This window comes from Petromyzon marinus, chromosome 64, assembly GCF_048934315.1.
Source record: "Petromyzon marinus isolate PM22_M1 ecotype Great Lakes invasive population chromosome 64, UKy_Petmar_22M1.pri1.0, whole genome shotgun sequence".
Taxonomy (NCBI): Eukaryota; Metazoa; Chordata; class Hyperoartia; order Petromyzontiformes; family Petromyzontidae; genus Petromyzon; species Petromyzon marinus.
The window spans coordinates 10022953-10046145 of record NC_133730.1 but is presented as its reverse complement, the minus strand read 5'-3'; the positions used below and the strand labels follow the sequence as shown (position 1 = coordinate 10046145).

At 52.5% G+C, this 23193-nt stretch overlaps 1 protein-coding gene and 1 long non-coding RNA gene across 2 annotated transcripts in view; one reads left to right on the top strand and one right to left on the bottom strand.

Moving 5' to 3' along the window:
• Positions 1–11142, top strand: part of LOC116957863 (claudin-7-like) — a 28982-nt gene extending 17840 nt beyond the window's left edge. The window contains exons 5-6 of the mRNA XM_076054140.1: positions 2353–2467; positions 6905–11142. Coding sequence (XP_075910255.1) covers positions 2353–2467; positions 6905–7144 — 355 coding nt within the window. The 3' untranslated portion in view covers positions 7145–11142. The remainder of the gene's footprint in view (positions 1–2352; positions 2468–6904) is intronic.
• LOC142906430 (uncharacterized) overlaps positions 1–23193 on the bottom strand; it is a 114288-nt gene that overhangs the window by 64898 nt on the left and 26197 nt on the right. The gene's annotated exons all lie outside the window — the stretch shown is intronic.

Sequence of the window (23193 nt, the reverse complement as noted above, 5' to 3'; positions counted from 1 at the left end):
TAGGGGAGTGACTACGTGTTGATAGAGAGAGAGTGGCTGGGTGATGACTAGGGGAGTGACTACGTGTTGATAGAGAGAGAGTGGCTGGGTGATGACTAGGGGAGTGACTACGTGTTGATAGAGAGAGTGGCTGGGTGATGACTAGGGGAGTGACTACGTGTTGATAGAGAGAGAGTGGCTGGGTGTCTACTACGGGAGTGACTACGTGTTGATAGAGAGAGTGGCTGGGTGTCTACTACAGGAGTGACTACGTGTTGATAGAGAGAGAGTGGCTGGGTGATGACTAGGGGAGTGACTACGTGTTGATAGAGAGAGAGTGGCTGGGTGTCTACTACGGGAGTGACTACGCGTTGATAGAGAGAGAGTGGCTGGGTGATGACTACAGGAGTGACTACGTGTTGATAGAGAGAGTGGCTGGGTGTCTACTACGGGAGTGACTACGTGTTGATAGAGAGAGTGGCTGGGTGTCTACTAGGGGAGTGACTACGTGTTGATAGAGAGAGAGTGACTGGGTGTCTACTACAGGAGTGACTACGTGTTGATAGAGAGAGAGTGGCTGGGTGATGACTACGGGAGTGACTACGTGTTGATAGAGAGAGTGGCTGGGTGTCTACTAGGGGAGTGACTACGTGTTGATAGAGAGAGAGTGGCTGGGTGATGACTAGGGGAGTGACTACGTGTTGATAGAGAGAGTGGCTGGGTGTCTACTACGGGAGTGACTACGCGTTGATAGAGAGAGTGGCTGGGTGTCTACTACAGGAGTGACTACGTGTTGATAGAGAGAGAGTGGCTGGGTGTCTACTACAGGAGTGACTACGTGTTGATAGAGAGAGAGTGGCTGGGTGTCTACTACAGGAGTGACTACGTGTTGATAGAGAGAGAGTGGCTGGGTGTCTACTACGGGAGTGACTACGTGTTGATAGAGAGAGAGTGGCTGGGTGATGACTAGGGGAGTGACTACGTGTTGATAGAGAGAGAGTGGCTGGGTGTCTACTACGGGAGTGACTACGTGTTGATAGAGAGAGTGGCTGGGTGTCTACTAAGGGAGTGACTACGCGTTGATAGAGAGAGAGTGGCTGGGTGTCTACTACAGGAGTGACTACGTGTTGATAGAGAGAGAGTGGCTGGGTGATGACTACGGGAGTGACTACACGTTGATAGAGAGAGTGGCTGGGTGATGACTACGGGAGTGACTACGTGTTGATAGAGAGAGTGGCTGGGTGTCTACTAAGGGAGTGACTACACGTTGATAGAGAGAGAGTGGCTGGGTGTCTACTACAGGAGTGACTACGTGTTGATAGAGAGAGTGGCTGGGTGTCTACTAAGGGAGTGACTACACGTTGATAAAGAGAGAGTGGCTGGGTGTCTACTAAGGGAGTGACTACGTGTTGATAGAGAGAGAGTGGCTGGGTGTCTACTATGGGAGTGACTACGTGTTGATAGAGAGAGAGTGGCTGGGTGATGACTACGGGAGTGACTACGCGTTGATAGAGAGAGTGGCTGGGTGATGACTACGGGAGTGACTACGTGTTGATAGAGAGAGAGTGGCTGGGTGTCGACGGAGGAGAGAAGCAACACGTCGAGGAAAAAGTGAGCGTCCGAGCGTCGATGGCTAGGGTGCTACGCCAGGTGGCGGGAGCGGAACAGCGTCGACAGAGAGGGGGGCTGCACGTCGACGGGGAGAGCGGCCGAGATTTCCCGTGGTCAAGCGCTGACCAAGCAGCATGGCGGTGCTGGCCGACACGAGGCGCCGACCCCCAGGGGACCGTGCAGAGGGGAGCCGGGAAAACGCAGCGGGAGCTGCTGCCGGAGCGGGGCCAGGGGGCTCCGAATGGAGGAACACGCACAAGATGGGTGCCATTGGTGGACCTCCCGTGCCGAGGGGCGCCATTTGGAGGCGGGAGCGCGCGGGGGAGACGCCACGGTGAGTGTGGGAGTTGACTCCTGATCTGGCCTGGGAGGCTCGCACAAGATTCCTCCAGAGGGAGCGGATGGAGGCCGAGATGCCCTACGCCTTCCAGGCAGCGCTGCTGCTGCTGCTGGGAGCTGCAGGGGCTAACGCGGCGACCCGAGTCCGTTTCCCACGCACAGCGACCAACACCAGTGATGATTGACTGAAGCGCTCCTTGGCCTCCCTTAGGTCTACTCAGCCTCAAATGAATACCTGGTGCGGAGTGTTAACATCGCCACTGAAGAAACAAAGGCGGCCGGGTATGGTGCTGGTCACTCACACCCTCGTATACCGTGCCGGCCTTCAAAGGTGCTACTCGCTAACAGCACTTGCCCCAATAGTCTGTTAAAGGCTACACGGGGGATCTTTGTCTTTGTTGTGTGTGTGCGTGTCGCGCGCAGCATGGCCCTGCAGCAGCAGCCCCGCTACAGCACCGCGCCCACCGAGTTCATGAACGCCGACAAAGCCTCCGTCTACTCGGCCCTCACTCACAACACACAGCAGCACCAGCAGCAGGTGTCCAGCAGTAGCCATCGTCATCATCACCACCAGCACTAGCTCTAGACCCAGTACAAGTTCTAGACCCAGTACAAGTTCTAGACCAGCACTAGCTCTAGAGCCAGCACTAGCTCTAGTCCCAACACTAGCTCTAGACCCAGTACAAGTTCTAGACCAGCACTAGCTCTAGTCCCAGCGCTATCTCTAGACCCAGCGCTATCTCTAGACCCAGCACTAGCTCTAGACCCAGCACTAGCTCTAGACCCAGCACTAGCTCTAGACACAGCACTAGCTCTAGACCCAGCACTAGCTCTAGACCCAGTACAAGTTCTAGACCAGCACTAGCTCTAGAGACAGCACTAGCTCTAGACCCAGCACCAGCTCTAGACCCAGCACCAGCTCTAGTCCCAGCACTAGCTCTAGACACAGCACTAGCTATAGTCCCAGCACTAGCTCTAGACCCAGCACTAGCTCTAGACCCAGCACTAGTTCTAGACCCAACACTAGCTCTAGACCCAGCACTAGCTCTAGACTCAGCACTAGCTCTAGACCCAGCACTAGCTCTAAACCCAGTACTAGCTCCAGAGCCAACACTAGCTCTAGACCCAGCACTAGCTCTAGACCCAGCACTAGCTCTAGACACAGCACTAGCTCTAGACCCAGCACCAGCTCTAGACCCAGCACCAGCTCTAGTCCCAGCAATAGCTCTAGACACAGCACTAGCTCTAGACCCAGCACTAGCTCTAGACCCAGCACTAGCTCTAGACGAAGCACTAGTTCTAGACCCAACACTAGCTCTAGACCCAGCACTAGCTCTAGACCCAGCACTAGCTCTAGACCCAGCACTAGCTCTAGACCCAGCACTAGCTCTAGAACCAGCACCAGCTCTAGTCCCAACACCAGCTCTAGATCCAGCACTAGCTCTAGACCCAACACTAGCTCTAGAGCCAACACTAGCTCTAGACCCAGTACAAGTTCTAGTCCCAGCACTAGCTCTAGACCCAGCACTAGCTCTAGACCCAGCACCAGCTCTAGACCCATCACTAGCTCTAGATCCAGTACTAGCTCTAGACCCAACACTAGCTCTAGAGCCAACACTAGCTCTAGACCCAGTACAAGTTCTAGTCCCAGCACTAGCTCTAGACCCAGCACTAGCTCTAGAACCAGCACCAGCTCTAGTCCCAACACCAGCTCTAGATCCAGCACTAGCTCTAGACCCAACACTAGCTCTAGAGCCAACACTAGCTCTAGAACCAGCACCAGCTCTAGTCCCAACACCAGCTCTAGATCCAGCACTAGCTCTAGACCCAGCACTAGTTCTAGACCCAGCACCAGCTCTAGTCCCAACACCAGCTCTAGTCCCAACACTAGCTCTAGACCCAGCACTAGCTCTAGACCCATCACTAGCTCTAGACCCAACACTAGCTCTAGACACAGCACTAGCTCTAGACCAAGCATCAGCTCTAGACCCAGCACTAGCCCTAGACCCAGCACTAGCTCTAGACTCAGCACTAGCTCTAGACCCAGCATCAGCTCTAGACCCAGCAATAGCTCTAGACCCATCACTAGCTCTAGTCCCAGCACTAGCTCTAGACCCAGCATTAGCTCTAGACCCAGCACTAGCTCTAGACCCATCACTAGCTCTAGTCCCAGCACTAGCTCTAGACCCAGCATTAGCTCTAGACCCAGCACTAGCTCTAGACCCATCACTAGCTCTAGACCCAGCACTAGCTCGAGACCCAGCGCTAGCTCTAGACCCAGCGCTATCTCTAGACCCATCACTAGCCCTAGACCCAGCACTAGCTTTAGACCCAGCACTAGCTCTAGACCCAGCATCAGCTCTAGACCCAGCACTAGCTCTAGACCCAGCACTAGCTCTAGTTCCAGCACTAGCTCTAGACCCAGCATTAGCTCTAGACCCAGCACTAGCTCTAGACCCATCACTAGCTCTAGACCCAGCACTAGCTCTAGACCCAGCACTAGGCTCTAGACTCAGCACTAGCTCTAGACCCAGCACTAGCTCTAGACCCAGCACTAGCTCTAGACCCATCACTAGCTCTAGACCTAGCATTAGCTTTAGACCCAGCACTAGCTCTAGACCTAGCAGTACCTCTAGACCCATCACTAGCTCTAGACCCAGCACTAGCTCTAGACCCAGCAGTAGCTCTAGACCCAGTACTAGCTCTAGACCCAGCACTAGCTCTAGACCCAGCACTCGCTCTAGACCCAGCACTAGCTCTAGACCCAGCACTAGCCCTAGACCCAGCACTAGCTCTAGACCCAGCACTAGCTCTAGACCCAGCACTAGCTCTAGACCCAGCACTAGCCCTAGACCCAGCACTAGCTCTAGAACCATCACTAGTTCTAGACCAGCACTAGCTCTAGACCCATCACTAGCTCTAGACCCAGCACTAGCTCTAGACCCAGCACTAGCTCTAGACCCAGCACTATCTCTAGACCCAGTACAAGTTCTAGACCCATCACTAGCTCTTGACCCAGCACTAGCTACTAGCTCTAGACCCAGCGCTATCTCTAGACCCATCACTAGCTCTAGACCCAGCACTAGCTCTAGACCAGCACTAGCTCTAGACCAGCACTAGCTCTAGACCCATCACTAGCTCTAGACCCATCACTAGCTCTAGACACAGCACTTGCTCTAGACCCAGCATCAGCTCTAGACCCAGCACTAGCTCTAGACCCAGCGCTAGCTCTAGACCTATCACTAGCTCTAGACACAGCGCTATCTCTAGACCCAGCACTAGCCCTAGACCCAGCACTGGCTCTAGACCCAGCTCTAGCTCTAGACCCAGCATCAGCTCTAGACCCAGCACTAGCTCTAGACCCAACACTAGCTCTAGTCCCAGCACTAGCTCTAGACCCAGCATTAGCTCTAGACCCAGAACTAGCTCTAGACACATCACTAGCTCTAGACCCAGCACTAGCTGTAGACCCAGCGCTAGCTCTAGACCCAGTGCTATCTCTAGACCCAGCACTAGCTCTAGACCCAGCACTAACTCTAGACCCAGCACTAGCTCTAGACCCAGCATCAGCTCTAGACCCAGCACTAGCTCTAGACCTAGCAGTACCTCTAGACCCAGCGCTATCTCTAGACCCATCACTATCTCTAGACCCAGCACTAGCTCTAGACCTAGCAGTAGCTCTAGACCCAGCACTAGCTCTAGACCCAGCACTAGCTCTAGACCCAGCATCAGCTCTAGACCCAGCACTAGCTCTAGACTCAGCACTAGCTCTAGACCCAGCACTAACTCTAGACCCAGCACTAGCTCTAGACCCAGCATCAGCTCTAGACCCAGCACTAGCTCTAGACCAGCACTAGCTCTAGACTCAGTACTAGCTCTAGACCAGCACTAGCTCTAGATCCAGCACTAGCTCTAGACCCAGTACTACCTCTACACCAGCACTAGTTCTAGACCCAACATCAGCTCTAGACCCATCACTAGCTCTAGACCCAGCGCTATCTCTAGAAGCAGCGCTATCTCTAGACCCAGCGCTATCTCTAGACCCAGCACTAGCTCTAGACCCATCACTAGCTCTAGTCTAGCACTAGCTCTAGACCCAACATCAGCTCTAGACCCAGCACTAGCTCTAGAGCCAGCACTATCTCTAGACCCAGCGCTATCTCTAGACCCATCACTATCTCTAGACCCAGCACTAGCTCTAGACCCAGCACTAGTTCTAGACCCATCACTAGCTCTAGACCCAGCGCTATCTCTAGACCCAGCGCTATCTCTAGACCCAGCGCTATCTCTAGACCCATCACTAGCTCTAGACCCAGCGCTATCTCTAGAAGCAGCGCTATCTCTAGACCCAGCGCTAGCTCTAGACCCAGCACTAGCTCTAGACCCATCATTAGTTCTAGACCCAGCACTAGCTTTAGACCCAGTACTAGCTCTAGACCAGCACTAGCTCTAGACCCAGCGCCAGCTCTAGACCCAGCACTATCTCTAGACCCAGCACTAGCTCTAGACCCAGCACTAGCTCTAGACCCAGTACTAGCTCTAGACCCAGCACTAGCTCTACACCCATCACTAGTTCTAGAGCCAGCATCAGCTCTAGTCCCAGCACTAGCTCTAGACCCAGCACTAGTTCTAGACCCATCACTAGCTCTAGACCCAACACTAGCTCTAGACACAGCACTAGCTCTAGACCAAGCATCAGCTCTAGTCCCAGCACTAGCTCTAGACCCAGCACTAGTTCTAGACCCATCACTAGCTCTAGAGCCAGCGCTATCTCTAGACCCAGCGCTATCTCTAGAAGCAGCGCTATCTCTAGACCCAGCACTAGCTCTAGACCCAAACATCTTGTCTTTGCCATGTTCCCATCTGAACCCCCCTGTAAATGAGGTATCCCATCTCAAGGGATGTTCTGGGTTCAACATGTTTTAATTCATGGAATGTCCCCGTGACTCTCCCCGTGTCTCTCCCTCTGCCACAGCGCAAGGACAGCGCCTTCTCCATCGGAGGCATCGCCCCTGACCTCCGCAAAGTGAGCTACTTCTCAACGGCCACGGAGGTCGGAGTGGGGCCCACAGGGGTGGTCTGGAATGGTGGCCCCGGGCGTCGGGTGTCAGACGCTGCCCTGCTGGAAGTGGATCGAGTTGTGGGCCCTGGGGACAGCTCTGAGGAGGCTCGGCGGGGAAGCGTCATGAGCTATGGACGCAACGCCTACGTGTGAGATGGGGGAAGAAAGCGGGTCCCCCTGGAAGAGAGTGTCAGGGATCCATAGAGAGAGGTTGCTGAGGGAGAGTAGGTAGGACACCCTGGTAGAGATTAGGGGACGCTGGGAGAGAGTTGGATGGTGCTGACAGAGAGTTGGACATTCTGGGGAGGGAGTAGGTGAACACTGGGAGAGAGTAGGGAACGTGGGAGAGAGTATGAAGGTGCTGATAGAGAGAGTAGGATATTCTGGGAGGGAGTAGGGGACACTGGGAGAGAGTAGGGAACGTGGGAGAGAGTATGAAGCTGCTGACAGAGAGTAGGACATCCTGGGGAGGGAGTAGGTGAACACTGGGAGAGAGTAGGGAACGTGGGAGAGAGTATGAAGGTGCTGATAGAGAGAGTAGGATATTCTGGGAGGGAGTAGGGGACACTGGGAGAGAGTATAGAGTAGGACATCCTGGGAGGGAGGGGGGACACTGAGGGAGTAGGAGAACATGGAAAGAGTAGGAAGGTGTTGAGAGAAAGTAGGGCACCCTGGGGGTGGGGGGAGTAGGGATCACTAGGAGGGAGAGAGAGTAGGAGGAGGGTGCTAGAGAGAGGACAACATGGGGGGCGGGGGGGTAGGGAATCCTGGTAGAAAGTAGAAGACATGGGAGAGATTAGGAAGGTGTTGAGAGGGAGTAGAAAGGTGTTGAGAGTGAGTAGGAAGGTGTTGAGAGTGAGTAGGGAGGTGTTGAGAGTGAGTAGGGAGGTGTTGAGAGTGAGTAGGGAGGTGTTGAGAGTGAGTAGGGAGGTGTTGAGAGTGAGTAGGGAGGTGTTGAGAGGGAGTAGGGAGGTGTTGAGAGTGAGTAGGGAGGTGTTGAGAGGGAGTAGGACATCACGGGAGGAAGTAGGGGACATGACCCAATTGGTGCTCGACCAGAGGCTCAAAAGAAAGCCGTCCCTTGGTGTGGACCAATCAGTTTCAAGGACACTGCATATATTATCATAGTATGTTTTTGTTTGCATTTTGACTGCAGGTATTGTGGTTAATGCAGACATGAATCCTTGTAAAAAGGTTTCAGTTTTGTTGCCAGATAAAAGGGGAAAAACCCTATTATTACATTTTGGTACTGGCAAAGGAGGTCTAATGATGATCATCTAGAGCAGTTTTCAGTGAAGATCTCAAAGGTAGTGATTCAAGTTGCAGTTTATTGGCAATAGCATTCCAGACCCTGGGGGCATCAATAGAAAAGGCCCTTCCTCCAGTTTTTGTACGGCAATAAGGAATGTGAAGCTGGTAAATGAGCGAAGACCTTAGGTCACATTTGTTCTTCGAAACAGTGAGGAGAACCAGCAGGTAGTCTGCTGATTTTTTTGTAAGTACATCGTGAATAAATAAAATCCGGTGCACAAGCCGTCGAACATTAAGAGATGTTAAGTTTGACCCAATGTAGCAATCACAGTGGTGAGTCCTATATGGGCAGTTCAATGCAAATCTTAAGGCCGAGTGATAAATTGAGTCATGCTTCTTCAGTACAGTACTGGGGGCTGATTTATATAGGATGTCACAGTAATCAAGTAAAGGCAGTATGGTAGCTTTTATCAAGCGGAACATAGGGGGGAAGCAGTGCTTGTGTCGATACAGAAAACCAATTTTAAATTTTGTCTTTTTACCAATATAATCAATGTGATCTTGAAAATTCAGTTTTGAATCAAAGATGACCCCAAGATACTTATAGATCTTAACTTGCTCTATTTGATGATTTTTTAAGCAATATAATTGGGGAAAAATAACTTCCTGCTTTAGTCCTGGTGTGAAGCATAGCCACTTGGGATTTGGAGGTATTCAGGACTAGTTTAAGAGCAACTAGCTGATGTTGTAGTTTGTTGAAATCACCCTGGAGCTTAGCAATCACATCATCCGGAGAGCGGCCAGCAGTAATCAGTATCGTGTCATCTTCAAACAGATTTACCCTGGAATGATCCAGGTCAGTGCCAAAGTCATTGACATAAAGAGAGAACAAGTGGGGGCCGAGGATGGAACCCTGTGGAACCCCTTTTGTTATCTTAACACTGTTTGACCTCCAACCATCCATGAATACAGTTTGGGTGCGAGAAGAGAGGTACATTTTTAACCATTCTACTGCGTGTTTGGAGAAATGGAGGCAACTTAGTTTACAAAGCCAGGTGTTGTGGTCGACTGCATCAAAGGCTTTGGACAGGTCAAGAAAAAGACAGGCACAGTACTGCTTTATCCAGGCTACTGTAAATGTGATTGAGAGAGTCCAATGCTGCAGATGTGATGCTGTATTTTTTTCGGAACCCAAATTGGTTTTGATGTAATAGATTGTTGTCGGACAGGAAACTGCTAATTTGGTCATTCAATAATTTTTCAAAAATTTTAATCAACGGGGACAAAATTGAGATAGGTCGGTAGTTATTTGGATCGTCTTTAGGGCCCCCTTTGTGAAGTGGACGGACATAGGAATGTTCCCATTCTAGAGGTACTGATGCTTCTTTCATGGACAGGTTGAAAATATGGGCTATCGGTTTGTATATGAGGTGACCAACAGTTAGCAGAGCAAAGTCGGGAAAACTACCTGCTCCGGTAGAGGAGGAACCTTTGAGGTTGGACGGTGGTTTCAGAACATTACTTTCGTGGATAGGCTGCAAACTAAATTCGTTTAATGTTTGAGCATGGGTGTAGGAAATTGCATGAGCAGGTGTGACTCCCAATACATGATCAAAAAGGTCGCCTTCTTCAGAAAAATTAGGGTTAAAATTGTCGACTATTTTTTGGGGCTCTGAGAAATAGTCCCCATTTCGGTTATGAGGGCGCTGAGAGAGAGAGTAGGACATCTTGGGAGGGCGGGGCGGAGGGGGGCACTGGGAGAGAGTTGGGAACAATGGGAGAGAGTAGTAAGGTGCCAATAGAGAGTAGGATATCCTGGGAGTAGGGGACGCTGGGAGAGAGTTGAGAACATGAGAGCGAGTGGGAGGGTGTTGAGAGAGAGTAGGGCATCCCGGGAGGAAGTCGTGGACACTGGGAGAGAGTTAGGAGGGTGCTGAGAGAGAATTGGGAGTTCTAGTAAAGAGTAGGGGACAGTGGCAGAGAGTAGGACATCCTGTGATAGAGTCAGTGACACTGCGAAAGAGAGAGAGTTAGGAGGGTGCTGAGAGAGAATTGGGAGTTCTAGTAAAGAGTAGGGGACAGTGGGAGAGAGTAGGACATCCTGTGATAGAGTCAGAGACACTGAGAAAGAGAGAGAGTAGGGGGTGCTGAGAGAGAATTGGGAGTTCTAGTAAAGAGTAGGGGACAGTGGCAGAGAGTAGGACATTCTGTGATAGAGTCAGAGACACTGAGAGAGAGAGAATTGGGAGTTCTAGTAAAGAGTATGGGACAGTGGGAGAGAGTAGGACATCCTGTGATAGAGTCAGAGACACTGAGAGAGAGAGAGTAGGGGGGTGCTGAGAGAGAATTGGGAGTTCTGGGAAACTGTATAATTTTTATTTTTAATAACGCATGCACAGCAGGGGGTAATGTGGGATTTTTTTAAAAACATAATCCGATAACTAACAATTTATTATTATCACACGCAGGGCGCGATTGCGCGAGTAGTCACCGTAAGGAGGGTGGGGGTGATTGGGGGGAGGGGGTTTCAGGAGCCGGGTTGATGAATCGCGACCTCCGCCCAGTGACTGCGTGTGAGTGGGCGTGCTCTGGGCCGCTCTGAATTACTGCCACTCGCCTCCCATGTTTATTCACGGGCAGTAACATGAATAATTGCAATAATAAAATAAAACGTAGCGAGTATAATTTTAGACTTTGTGGCCACACAATTGAGTCACCGAGTCCAAAGGACGCCTGTTGCCCAAGGGCTCCCAGATAAATCACGTGAAAACACTTATTGCTGCTATTGGTTTATTGCAATTCGTGCTCAAATTCCAACGAGTGATTTTCGCTAACCCATGATAAATGTGAAATGATTAATGCGCTGCATTCTATTAGGAACATTAAATGTCCAAAGATTGTGTACGTGTGTACGTGCATTTACACACACACACGCGCGCAGAGATAAACGACTCCCCGTGAGGATTTGCAGACTGGTGATTACGCGGTGGCTGGCCACGCGGGGTACATCACACGTACATAATTATGTAGGACGTCCTCCGCATCACCGTACGTAGCCAACCGTGTTCATCAGAGGTGCGGGGCCAGGACAACAGACGAAATACAAAGAGCAGTTCTAAAGAACGCAGCGTCGACTTCCGAAGAAGCTCACCGATGGGGAATGTGTCCAGGTCGTTCAAGGAATCTGTGAGCTGCTCACACAGTTCAGTCCGGTTAAACTCAGGATAGGTCGTAGGCAGGCCAGCCTGAACGTTTCAAACAGGCGCAGATGTTTATTCAGAGGTGTCCACGTTTCGCAAGCGAAGCGAAGGGAGGGTATGGCTGTGGGCGAGAAGACCCGAAGATTCTAATGGAACAACAGCCTCGGTAGCTTACACACAACGTTACAAATCTAGACGGAAAACTAATTTCTTTTAGAACTGCGTTTTGTGTTTAGTGATGTTGTCCTGCCACACCTTCGATTAGCACGGTTGGATACATACGTTGCGACAGAAGTTCTACATGCATACGTTAAACAGCCGATAATGAGATAACTACACTCAAACAATTTGACATGGGATCTCCGCTGCCTTAACCGAGCTGCCTTTACACTAAGGAACCCCACATTCTCCACAAGTCCCCAACATGCATCACGTGAGTTACCACCAACAGGGAGCCGGTACCTCATGGCCATGCCCAGACACCGATCGTCCTCCCGTTGCATCTGCACCAGATGGACATTCCAATGGGTCAAAAGAGGACGCTAAACAGCCGAAGGATATCTCTGTCGCACCCCAATGAGAGGAGGTAATGGCTCACATTCCCGGCCACGCAGCTTTACCCAGATTTACCCACCATCATGAAAGTCCTGAATAAACGATCAACTATTTTTTTTATTTTACCAGGTAACGCCCACTGAGCTGCTAAAGAGTTATTTTTCGAAAGAGACCCGGCCATAAATTATTGCTCAACGAAGTGGCTCATGGGGAAATGTATAGCAGCCAACTACTCTAAACGCGTGGTGATATTGATTTAAATGTGGAGGGGGGGGGGGGGAACAGAGGACCCAGAGAAAAATACACGCGATCATCGGCAGAAAGAGAGACGCAAACTCCAATTATACAGCAGCAGCAGCAGGCGTCAGGGTTGGGATCGAACCCACGACCTCCTGTACACCAGGCGAGGTAGTTAACATCTCCTAGCCACCGTGATGTTGATGAGACAGAGACACGCAGACTCCAAATATACATCAGCAGGCGTTAGGGTTGGGATCGAACCCACGACCTCCTGTGTACCAGGCAAGGTAGTTAACATCTCCTAGCCACCGTGATGTTGATGAGACAGAGACACGCAGACTCGAAATATACAGCAGCAGGCGTCAGGGTTGGGATCGAACCCACGACCTCCTGTGTACCAGGCAAGGTAGTTAACATCTCCTAGCCACCGTGATGATGATGATGAGAGAGCGACGCAGACTCCAAATATACAGCAGCAGCAGCAGGCGTCAGGGTTGGGATCGAACCCACGACCTCCTGTACACCAGGCGAGGTAGTTAACATCTAGCCACCGCGGTCGGAGGAGGTGGCCAAGTGGAAGACCCCGGGACCGGTTGAGACCACGTGACTCACCACTACCGTGAGCCAGGAATCGAAATCGGTTTGGTGTGGGAAAACATCAGTATTGGGGAGACAAAGACGGTCGGGAAGGCAGGTGGTGGTCACACATCACCTCCCACTCAGAGGTTACTTGCTCGCTGACAGCACTTGCCCCAGTAGCCTGTGTGGGCTACACGGGGAACATTTGGGTTCATACACACAAAGACAAAAATACCCCCGTACGTCCTTGAACTGACAGCGGTCCCCAACCTCGTGGAAGACAATTTTTGTCACGTATCGGGGTGGTGGGAGGGGGGGTCATCATTGGGTCTTTCCCCCCTTTCAAGGAAGCTCTCCAACGACGTTTGTTTTTTTTACTCATTGTGGCTACTAGGGGTTAGAGCTTGTCGGCTTAGTCATGTAGGCTACTAGGGGTTAGAGCTTGTGGGCTTACTCATTGTGGCTACTAGGGGTTAGAGCTTGTGGGCTTACTCATTGTGGCTACTAGGGGTTAGAGCTTGTGGGCTTACTCATTGTGGCTACTAGGGGTTAGCTTGTAGGCTTACTCATTGTGGCTACTAGGGGTTAGCTTGTGGGCTTACTCATTGTGGCTACTAGGGGTTAGTTTGTGGGCTTACACATTGTGGCTACTAGGTGTTAGAGCTTGTGGGCTTACTCATTGTGGCTACTAGGGGTTAGAGCTTGTGGGCTTACTCATTGTGGCTACTAGGGGGTTAGAGCTTGTGGGCTTACTCATTGTGGTTACTAGGGGTTAGAGCTTGTGGGCTTACTCATTGTGGCTACTAGGGCTTAGAGCTTGTAGGCTTACTCATTGTGGCTACTAGGGTTATAGCTTGTGGGATTACTCACTGTGACTACTAGGGGTTAGAACTTGTGGGCTTACTCATTGTGGCTACTAGGGGTTAGAGCTTGTGGGCTTACTCATTGTGGTTACTAGGGGTTAGAGCTTGTGGGATTACTCACTGTGGCTACTAGGGGTTATAGCTTGTGGGCTTACTCATTGTGGCTACTAGGGGTTAGAGCTTGTGGGCTTACTCATTGTGGTTACTAGGGGTTAGAGCTTGTGGGCTTACTCATTGTGGTTACTAGGGGTTAGAGCTTGTGGGATTACTCACTGTGGCTACTAGGGGTTAGAGCTTGTGGGCTTACTCATTGTGGCAACTAGGGGTTAGAGCTTGTGGGCTTACTCATTGTGGCTACTAGGGTTAGAGCTTGTGGGCTTACTCATTGTGGTTACTAGGGGTTAGAGCTTGTGGGCTTACTCATTGTGGCTACTCGGGTTAGAGCTTGTGGGCTTACTCATTGTGGTTACTAGGGGTTAGAGCTTGTGGGCTTACTCATTGTGGCTACTAGGGTTAGAGCTTGTGGGCTTACTCATTGTGGCTACTAGGGTTAGAGCTTGTGGGCTTACTCATTGTGGCTACTGGGGTTAGAGCTTGTGGGCTTACTCATTGTGGCTACTAGGGGGTTAGAGCTTGTGGGCTTACTCATTGTGGCTACTAGGGGTTAGAGCTTGTGGGCTTACTCATTGTGGCTACTGGGGTTAGAGCTTGTGGGCTTACTCATTGTGGCTACTAGCGGTTAGAGCTTGTGGGCTTACTCATTGTGGCTACTAGGGGTTAGAGCTTGTGGGCTTACTCATTGTGGCTACTGGGGTTAGAGCTTGTGGGCTTACTCATTGTGGCTACTAGGGGTTAGAGCTTGTGGGCTTACTCATTGTGGCTACTAGGGTTAGAGCTTGTGGGCTTACTCATTGTGGGTACTAGCGGTTAGAGCTTGTGGGCTTACTCATTGTGGCTACTAGGGGTTAGAGCTTGTGGGCTTACTCATTGTGGCTACTAGGGGTTAGAGCGTGTGGGCTTACTCATTGTGGCTACTAGGGTTAGAGCTTGTGGGCTTACTCATTGTGGCTACTAGCGGTTAGAGCTTGTGGGCTTACTCATTGTGGCTACTAGGGGTTAGAGCTTGTGGGCTTACTCATTGTGGCTACTAGGGGTTAGAGCTTGTGGGCTTACTCATTGTGGCTACTAGGGGTTAGAGCTTGTGGGCTTACTCATTGTGGCTACTAGGGTTAGAGCTTGTGGGCTTACTCATTGTGGCTACTGGGGTTAGAGCTTGTGGGCTTACTCATTGTGGCTACTAGGGGTTAGAGCTTGTGGGCTTACTCATTGTGGCTACTAGGGGTTAGAGCTTGTGGGCTTACTCATTGTGGCTACTAGGGGTTAGAGCTTGTGGGCTTACTCATTGTGGCTACTAGGGGTTAGAGCTTGTGGGCTTACTCATTGTGGCTACTAGGGGTTAGAGCTTGTGGGCTTACTCATTGTGGCTACTAGCGGTTAGAGCTTGTGGGCTTTATACCAACACTGTGACTGAGACAAGTGCGCAGTGCGGGAAAGAGGCGCGGATGGAAGTAGTAAATAATAAAATAATGGGCGGGCCACGTGCGGACTCACCGCTCTCACCGCGGACCGGTAACGGGGGTTGGGGACCCTGCTTGATGAGACTGCAGGGGCAAGTGCTGTCTGTAATAGACTGTAGGGGCAAGTGCTGTCTGTAACAGACTGTAGGGGCAAGTGCTGTCTGTAACAGACTGTAGGGACAAGTGCTGTCTGCAACAGACTGTAGGGGCAAGGGCTGTCTGTAACAGACTGTAGGGCAAGTGCTGTCTGTAACAGACTGTAGAGGCAAGTGCTGTCTGTAATAGACTGTAGGGGCAAGTGCTGTCTGTAACAGACTGTAGGGGCAAGTGCTGTCTGTAACAGACTGTAGGGGCAAGTGCTGTCTGCAACAGACTGTAGGGGCAAGGGCTGTCTGTAACAGACTGTAGGGGTAAGTGCTGTCTGTAACAGACTGTAGGGGCAAGTGCTGTCTGTAACAGACTGTAGGGGCAAGGGCTGTCTGTAACAGACTGTAGGGGCAAGTGCTGTCTGTAACAGACTGTAGGGGCAAGTGCTGTCTGTAACAGACTGTAGGGGCAAGTGTTGTCTGTAACAGACTGTAGGGCAAGTGCTGTCTGTAACAGACTGTAGGGGTAAGTGCTATCTGTAACAGACTGTAGGGGCAAGTGCTGTCTGTAACAGACTGTATGAGCAAGTGCTGTCTGTAACAGACTGTAGGGGCAACTGCTGTCTGTAACAGACTGTAGGGGCAAGTGCTGTCTGTAACAGACTGTAGGGGCAAGTGCTGTCTGTAACAGACTGCAGGGGCAAATGCTGTCTGTAACAGACTGTAGGGGCAAGTGCTGTGTGTAACAGACTGTAGGGGCAAGTGCTGTGTGTAACAGGCTGTAGGGGCAAGTGCTGTCTGTAACAGACTGTAGGGGCAACTGCTGTTAGCGAGTAGCACCTATGAAGGCCGGCACGGCACACGAGGGAGTGGGCGGCCAGCACCACGCCCGGCCGCCTTTGTCTCCCCAGTGGCTATATCTACACATCGCATCAGGTACTCATTTGAGGCTGAGTCGATCATACACAACAACAACTGCCATTCGCCACAAAGTGGCGGTGACGTCACCACGACGCTTGTGTCAGGCTAGGTGCACCTTGAGGCCACGTGAAGTGTCGAACGCCCGCTGGCAGGAGGTCACGGGGCAGACCCAGGTGCCACGGGTCGACTGACTGAGATGACTGGCTGATGCACCACCTGTGCCCCCTACTGTGCCAACCTGCAGTGCTTTAGCCACCCGGCGCTCCGCACGTTGTTGTGAGCGTCGCTCCTCCGCCCTCCGTTGTTGTTGGAGGGCGACTGCCTCCAACTGCCCAGTAGCATCCTTCACGAGCCTCCTCCACAGAGGCCGATCTTCACACCGCGGTTACCAGTCATCGGCAAGTCCACTCAGCTCCACGTCCTTCTGTACCACATCACTCCATCTCTTCTCTAGCCTGTGCCGCGCCCGTTTAGCCCCCTCGATTCGGCCGAACAAAATCTGATTCGGCATGCGGTGGCTGGGCATGCGGGCTACATGACCCAGCCAACGCAGCCTGACATATGCACACATAGAAACATGCACACACATACACACAGACACATACACACAGACACATGCACACACAGACACATGCACACACAGACACATACACACAGACACATGCAGACACAGACACATGCACACACAGACACACACAGACACATACACACGCAGACACATGCACACACAGACACACGCATACACATGCACACACAGACACACAGACCCGTGCACACACATACACACAACAACAACCGCCATTCGCCACTAAGTGGCGGTGACGTCACCACGACGCTTGTGCCAGGCCATGTGCACCCTGAGGCCACGTGAAGTGTCGAACGCCCGCTGGCAGGAGGTCACGGGGCAGACCCAGGTGCCACGGGTCGACTGACTGAGATGACTGGCTGATGCACCGCCTGTGCCCCCTACTGTGCCAACCTGCTGTGCTTTAGCCACCCGGCGCTCCGCTCGTTGTTCTGAGCGTCGCTCCTCCGCCCTCCGTTGTTGTTGGAGGGCGACTACCTCCAACTGCGCAGTAGCATCCTTCACGAGCCTCCTCCACAGAGGCCGATCTTGACACCGCTGGTACCAGTCATCGGCAAATCCACTCAGCTCCACGTCCTCCTGTACCACATCACTCCATCTCTTCTCTATCCCGTGCCGCGCCCGCTTAGCCCCCTCAATCCGGCCGAACAAAAGTTGTTTCGGCATGCGGTGGCTGGGCATGCGGGCTACATGACACAGCCATCGCAGCCTTGCCCGCCGGAGGAGCTCACCGATGGGACATTGCCCAGATCTTTCAAGGATTTGTGAGCTCCTCACACAATCCAGTCTGGTTAAACCCAGGATGGATCGTAGGCAGGCCAGCCTAAATTTTTCTAACCGGCGAAGATGTTCCATTAGGGGGATCCACGTTTCGCAAGCGTAGAGAAGGGAGGGAATGGCCGTGGCCGAGAAGACCTGTAGCTTAGTGCGGAGCGACAGACCAGGTAGCTTCCACACAGCGTTACGCAACCGATGAAAAGATATTGCCGCTTGACTGATTCGGAGTGAGACTTCTGCTGTTAAACTGGAGCCAGTCATAAGCACACTGCCCAGGTATGGGAGACTCTCCACTCTCTCCACAACTGCCCCATCACCGATTGGGAGTTGTGGGGGTGGAGTGTCCGATGGTACAAAATACCCAGGCAGGTGCTTAGTTTTGGTGGGGCTGATGGTAAGGCCCCACCTCTTAGTGGCACGCTCTAGTCTCAGCAGCAGCGTCTCCAACTCCTCCGAATGTGCAGCTATTACCAAACCATCAGCATACATAACGTGGTTGAGCAATAGGGAGCCATCCCTTGACCGCACCCGGGCGTCGATCAGCCTCCCATTATATCTGTACCATATGGAGATTCCCCCGGTACAGCTATTGAAAGCTTCACGAACTACGTGGTCAAAATAGATGTTAAATAATGTGGGAGCCAGAGGACATCCCTGTCGCACCCCAAAGTTAACAGGGAATGGCTCTGACTCCCGGCCACGTAGTTTTACCCGGGCCCGCTCACCATCATGAAGATCCTTAATGATCGTGAGCAGAGGGTCAGGTACTCCAAAAGCACGAAGAACAACCCAGAGCCCAGGCCTACTGATGGTATCATAGGCCTTGACCAGGTCAATAAAGCAGAGGTGTAGGTCTTGTTGGAATTCCCTACACCTTTGCTGTAGCAGACGGACAGAAAATATGGCATCTGTGCAGGACCGCCCTTTCCTGAAACCGCATTGGGGCTCCGCAAGCCTCTCCTCAGCGTGCCTGGCAAGGCGATGCTGAATAATCCTTGCCAGGACCTTTCCCGGCACACTGAGGAGTGAGATGCCCCTGTAGTTGTTACAGTCTGTGCGGTCCCCCTTCTTAAAAAGGGGGACCACCAGGGCATCCTTCCAATCCTGCGGAACCCGTCCAGTGGTCCAGACTGTTGTTATGATGTCATATAGGGCAGTCTGTGCACAAACGCCACCCTCCCTCAGCATTTCGCTTGGGAGATCATCTCTGCCCGCTGCCTTTCCTGGTCTCAGACTCCGGATCGCCTTCAATACTTCCTCAGCAGATGGCACCTCAGCCAGCCACTCACAGGGGGTGACTTCATCCAATATTTGAGGCACCGCAGCCTCAGCAGGGTCATCCTCACTTTGTGCCACGATGTTTTCCTGGCTGAGGGATTTTCCCTCCCCCAGGACCTCACAGAAATGCTCAGCAAATCTGCGAACCTGTTCCTGGGGGTCGGAGATTGGATCACCGTTTTTTCCCCTAATGATGGTAATAGGTGTGGCGCTGCAGGTTACTTTTTTGATGGAGTTAAATAGAGATTTGTGATCACGGGCCACTGAGGCAGACTCCATCTCCTCAGCAACCCGCGACCACCACCCATCCTTGCAGCGCCTCACGGCTCTCCGAACCTCCGAGCGAAGGCTGCGGTAAGCCTCCTCATTCTCTGACGTGGGATTCTGTAGCCGATGACAGTGGGCCTGTCGCTTTTTCTCAACCATCCTGAACACCTCCTCTGTCAGCCAGGGTCTCTGGGGAGGTCTGGACCGCGTACCCAAAGCAGCCATTGCAGCTGCATGAGTCACAGTCCTAAACCTCGCCCATTTACCCTCGACATCAGGAGGAGTCGGGGACGATGCCAATCCCAGCCGCAAGCGATGATGAAATTCTCGCTTGCAACTTTCATCAGATAACTGAGACCAGGCCACTTCATGTTGGAATGGGGTCCTGGGTGTACACCCACCACCGGAGTGGAAGAATGGCAGGCGCATCTTACAGATGACTAGTAGATGGTCAGAGGGCAGATCAGCTCCACGGTAGGTCCTGGTGTCAAGGACATGGGCTCGCATTCGTTGGTCCGTCACTATGTAGTCCAGCAGATGTTCTTGCTTGGACCCGGCATGCATCCATGATGTTGTGTGGATGCGCCGATGCCGGAACAGCGTGTTGGTACTTACAAGCCCATGGGCTGCACACAAATCTAGCAGCCTCCTACCGTTGTTATTGAGCTGATCTGGCCCATGCCCTCCAATCACTCCAAACCAGGTGCCAGTATCATGACCAACTCGGGCATTGAAGTCACCCAACATGATGACTCTATCCCGAGGGGCCACTTTAGCCAGCACCTGTGACAGGAGGTCATAGAAGGCATCTGACTCATCGGCTTTGCCTGCATCCCTCCACGGATGTTCATCTTCGGTGGGGGCATAAGTAACCACGACCACCATTCCTCGCCTCCGGTTGATGGGAAGGCAAGCCCAAAGTAGCCTGGGGCTTACAGCTTCCCACACCTCACCGCCACGCTCCCACGCCCCCTTCATTCTTTTGTTCAAAAGAAGACCCACACCCTGTTGTTTAGCAGTCTGCTGCCCCGAGTAGAGGACTGTCCACACACAGACACATACACACACATACACATATACACACATACACACAGACACATGTAAACACAGACACATAACAACAACAACAACCGCCATTCGCCACTAAGTGGCGGTGACGTCACCACGACGCTTGTGCCAGGCTATGTGCACCCTGAGGCCACGTGAAGTGTCGAACGCCCGCTGGCAGGAGGTCACGGGGCAGACCCAGGTGCCACGGGTCGACTGACTGAGATGACTGGCTGATGCACCACCTGTGCCCCCTACTGTGCCAACCTGCTGTGCTTTAGCCACCCGGCGCTCCGCTCGCTGTTGTGAGCGTCGCTCCTCCGCCCTCCGTTGTTGTTGGAGGGCGACTGCCTCCAACTGCCCAGTAGCATCCTTCACGAGCCTCCTCCACAGAGGCCGATCTTGACACCGCTGGTACCAGTCATCGGCAAGTCCACTCAGCTCCACGTCCTCCTGTACCACATCACTCCATCTCTTCTCTAGCCCGTGCCGCGCCCGCTTAGCCCCCTCAATCCGGCCAAACAAAAGCTGTTTCGGCATGCGGTGGCTGGGCATGCGGGCTACATGACCCAGCCATCGCAGCCTTGCCTGCCGGAGGAGCTCACCGATGGGACCCTGCCCAGATCTTTCAAGGATTTGTGAGCTCCTCACACAATCCAGTCTGGTTAAACCCAGGATGGATCGTAGGCAGGTCAGCCTAAATGTTTCTAACCGGCGAAGATGTTCCATTAGGGGGGTCCACGTTTCGCAAGCGTAGAGAAGGGAGGGAATGACCGTGGCCGAGAAGACCTGAAGCTTAGTGCGGAGCGACAGACCAGGTAGCTTCCACACAGCGTTACGCAACCGATGAAAAGATATTGCCGCTCGACTGATTCGGAGTGAGACCTCTGCTGTTAAACTGGAGCCAGTCATAAGCACACTGCCCAGGTATGGGAAACTCTCCACTCTCTCCACAACTGCCCCATCACCGATTGGGAGTTGTGGGGGTGGAGTGTCCGATGGTACAAAATACCCAGGCAGGTGCTTAGTTTTGGTGGGGCTGATGGTAAGGCCCCACCTCTTAGTGGCACGCTCCAGTCTCAGCAGCAGCGTCTCCAACTCCTCCTCTGACTGAGCAGCTATTACCAAGTCATCAGCATACATAACGTGGTTGAGCAATAGGGAGCCATCCCTTGACCGCACCCGGGCATCGATTAGCCTCCCATTATATCTGTACCATATGGAGATTCCCCCGGTACAGCTATTGAAGGCTTCACGAACTACGTGGTCAAAATAGATGTTAAATAATGTGGGATCCAGAGGACATCCCTGTCGCACCCCAAGGTGTACAGGGAATGGCTCTGACTCCCGGCCACGTAGTTTTACCCGGGCCCGCTCACCATCATGAAGGTCCTTAATGATCGTGAGCAGAGGGTCAGGTACTCCAAAAGCACGAAGAACGACCCAGAGCCCAGGCCTACTGATGGTATCATAGGCCTTGACCAGGTCAATAAAGCAGAGATGTAGGTCTTGTTGGAATTCCCTACACCTCTGCTGTAGCAGACGGACAGAAAATATGGCATCTGTGCAGGACCGCCCTTTCCTGAAACCGCATTGGGGCTCCGCAAGCCTCTCCTCAGCGTGCCTGGCAAGGCGATGCTGAATAATCCTTGCCAGGACCTTTCCCGGCACACTGAGGAGTGAGATGCCCCTGTAGTTGTTACAGTCTGTGCGGTCCCCCTTCTTAAAAAGGGGGACCACCAGGGCATCCTTCCAATCCTGCAGAACCCGTCCAGTGGTCCAGACTGTTGTTATGATGTCATATAGGGCAGTCTGTGCACAAACGCCACCCTCCCTCAGCATTTCGCTTGGGAGATCATCTCTGCCCGCTGCCTTTCCTGGTCTCAGACTCCGGATCGCCTTCAATACTTCCTCAGCAGATGGCACCTCAGCCAGCCACTCACAGGGGGTGACTTCATCCAATATTTGAGGCACCGCAGCCTCAGCAGGGTCATCCTCACTTTGTGCCACGATGTTTTCCTGGCTGAGGGATTTTCCCTCCCCCAGGACCTCACAGAAATGCTCAGCAAATCTGCGAACCTGTTCCTGGGGTTTGGAAATTGGATCACCGTTTTTTCCCTTAATGATGGTAATAGGTGTGGCGCTGCAGGTTACTTTTTTGATGGAGTTAAATAGCGATTTGTGATCACGGGCCACTGAGGCAGACTCCATCTCCTCAGCAACCCGCGACCACCACCCATCCTTGCAGCGCCTCACGGCTCTCCGAACCTCCGAGCGAAGGCTGCGGTAAGCCTCCTCATTCTCTGACGTGGGATTCTGTAGCCGATGACAGTGGGCCTGTCGCTTTTTCTCAACCATCCTGAACAACTCCTCTGTCATCCAGGGTGTCTGGGGAGGTCTGGACCGCGTACCCAAAGCAGCCATTGCAGCTGCATGAGTCACAGTCCTAAACCTCGCCCATTTACCCTCGACATCAGGAGGAGTCGGGGACGATGCCAATCCCAGCCGCAAGCGATGATGAAATTCTCGCTTGCAACTTTCATCAGATAACTGAGACCAGGCCACTTTAGGTTGGAATGGGGTCCTGGGTGTACACCCACCACCGGAGTGGAAGAATGGCAGGCGCATCTTACAGATGACTAGTCGATGGTCAGAGGGCAGATCAGCTCCACGGTAGGTCCTGGTGTCAAGGACATGGGCTCGCATTCGCTGGTCCGTCACTATGTAGTCCAGCAGATGTTCTTGCTTGGACCCGGCATGCATCCATGATGTTGTGTGGATGCGCCGATGCCGGAACAGCGTGTTGGTAATTACAAGCCCATGGGCTGCACAAAAATCTAGCAGCCTCCTACCGTTGTTATTGAGCTGATCTGGCCCATGCCCTCCAATCACTCCAGACCAGGTGCCAGTATCATGACCAACTCGGGCATTGAAGTCACCCAACATGATGACTCTATCCCGAGGGGCCACTTTAG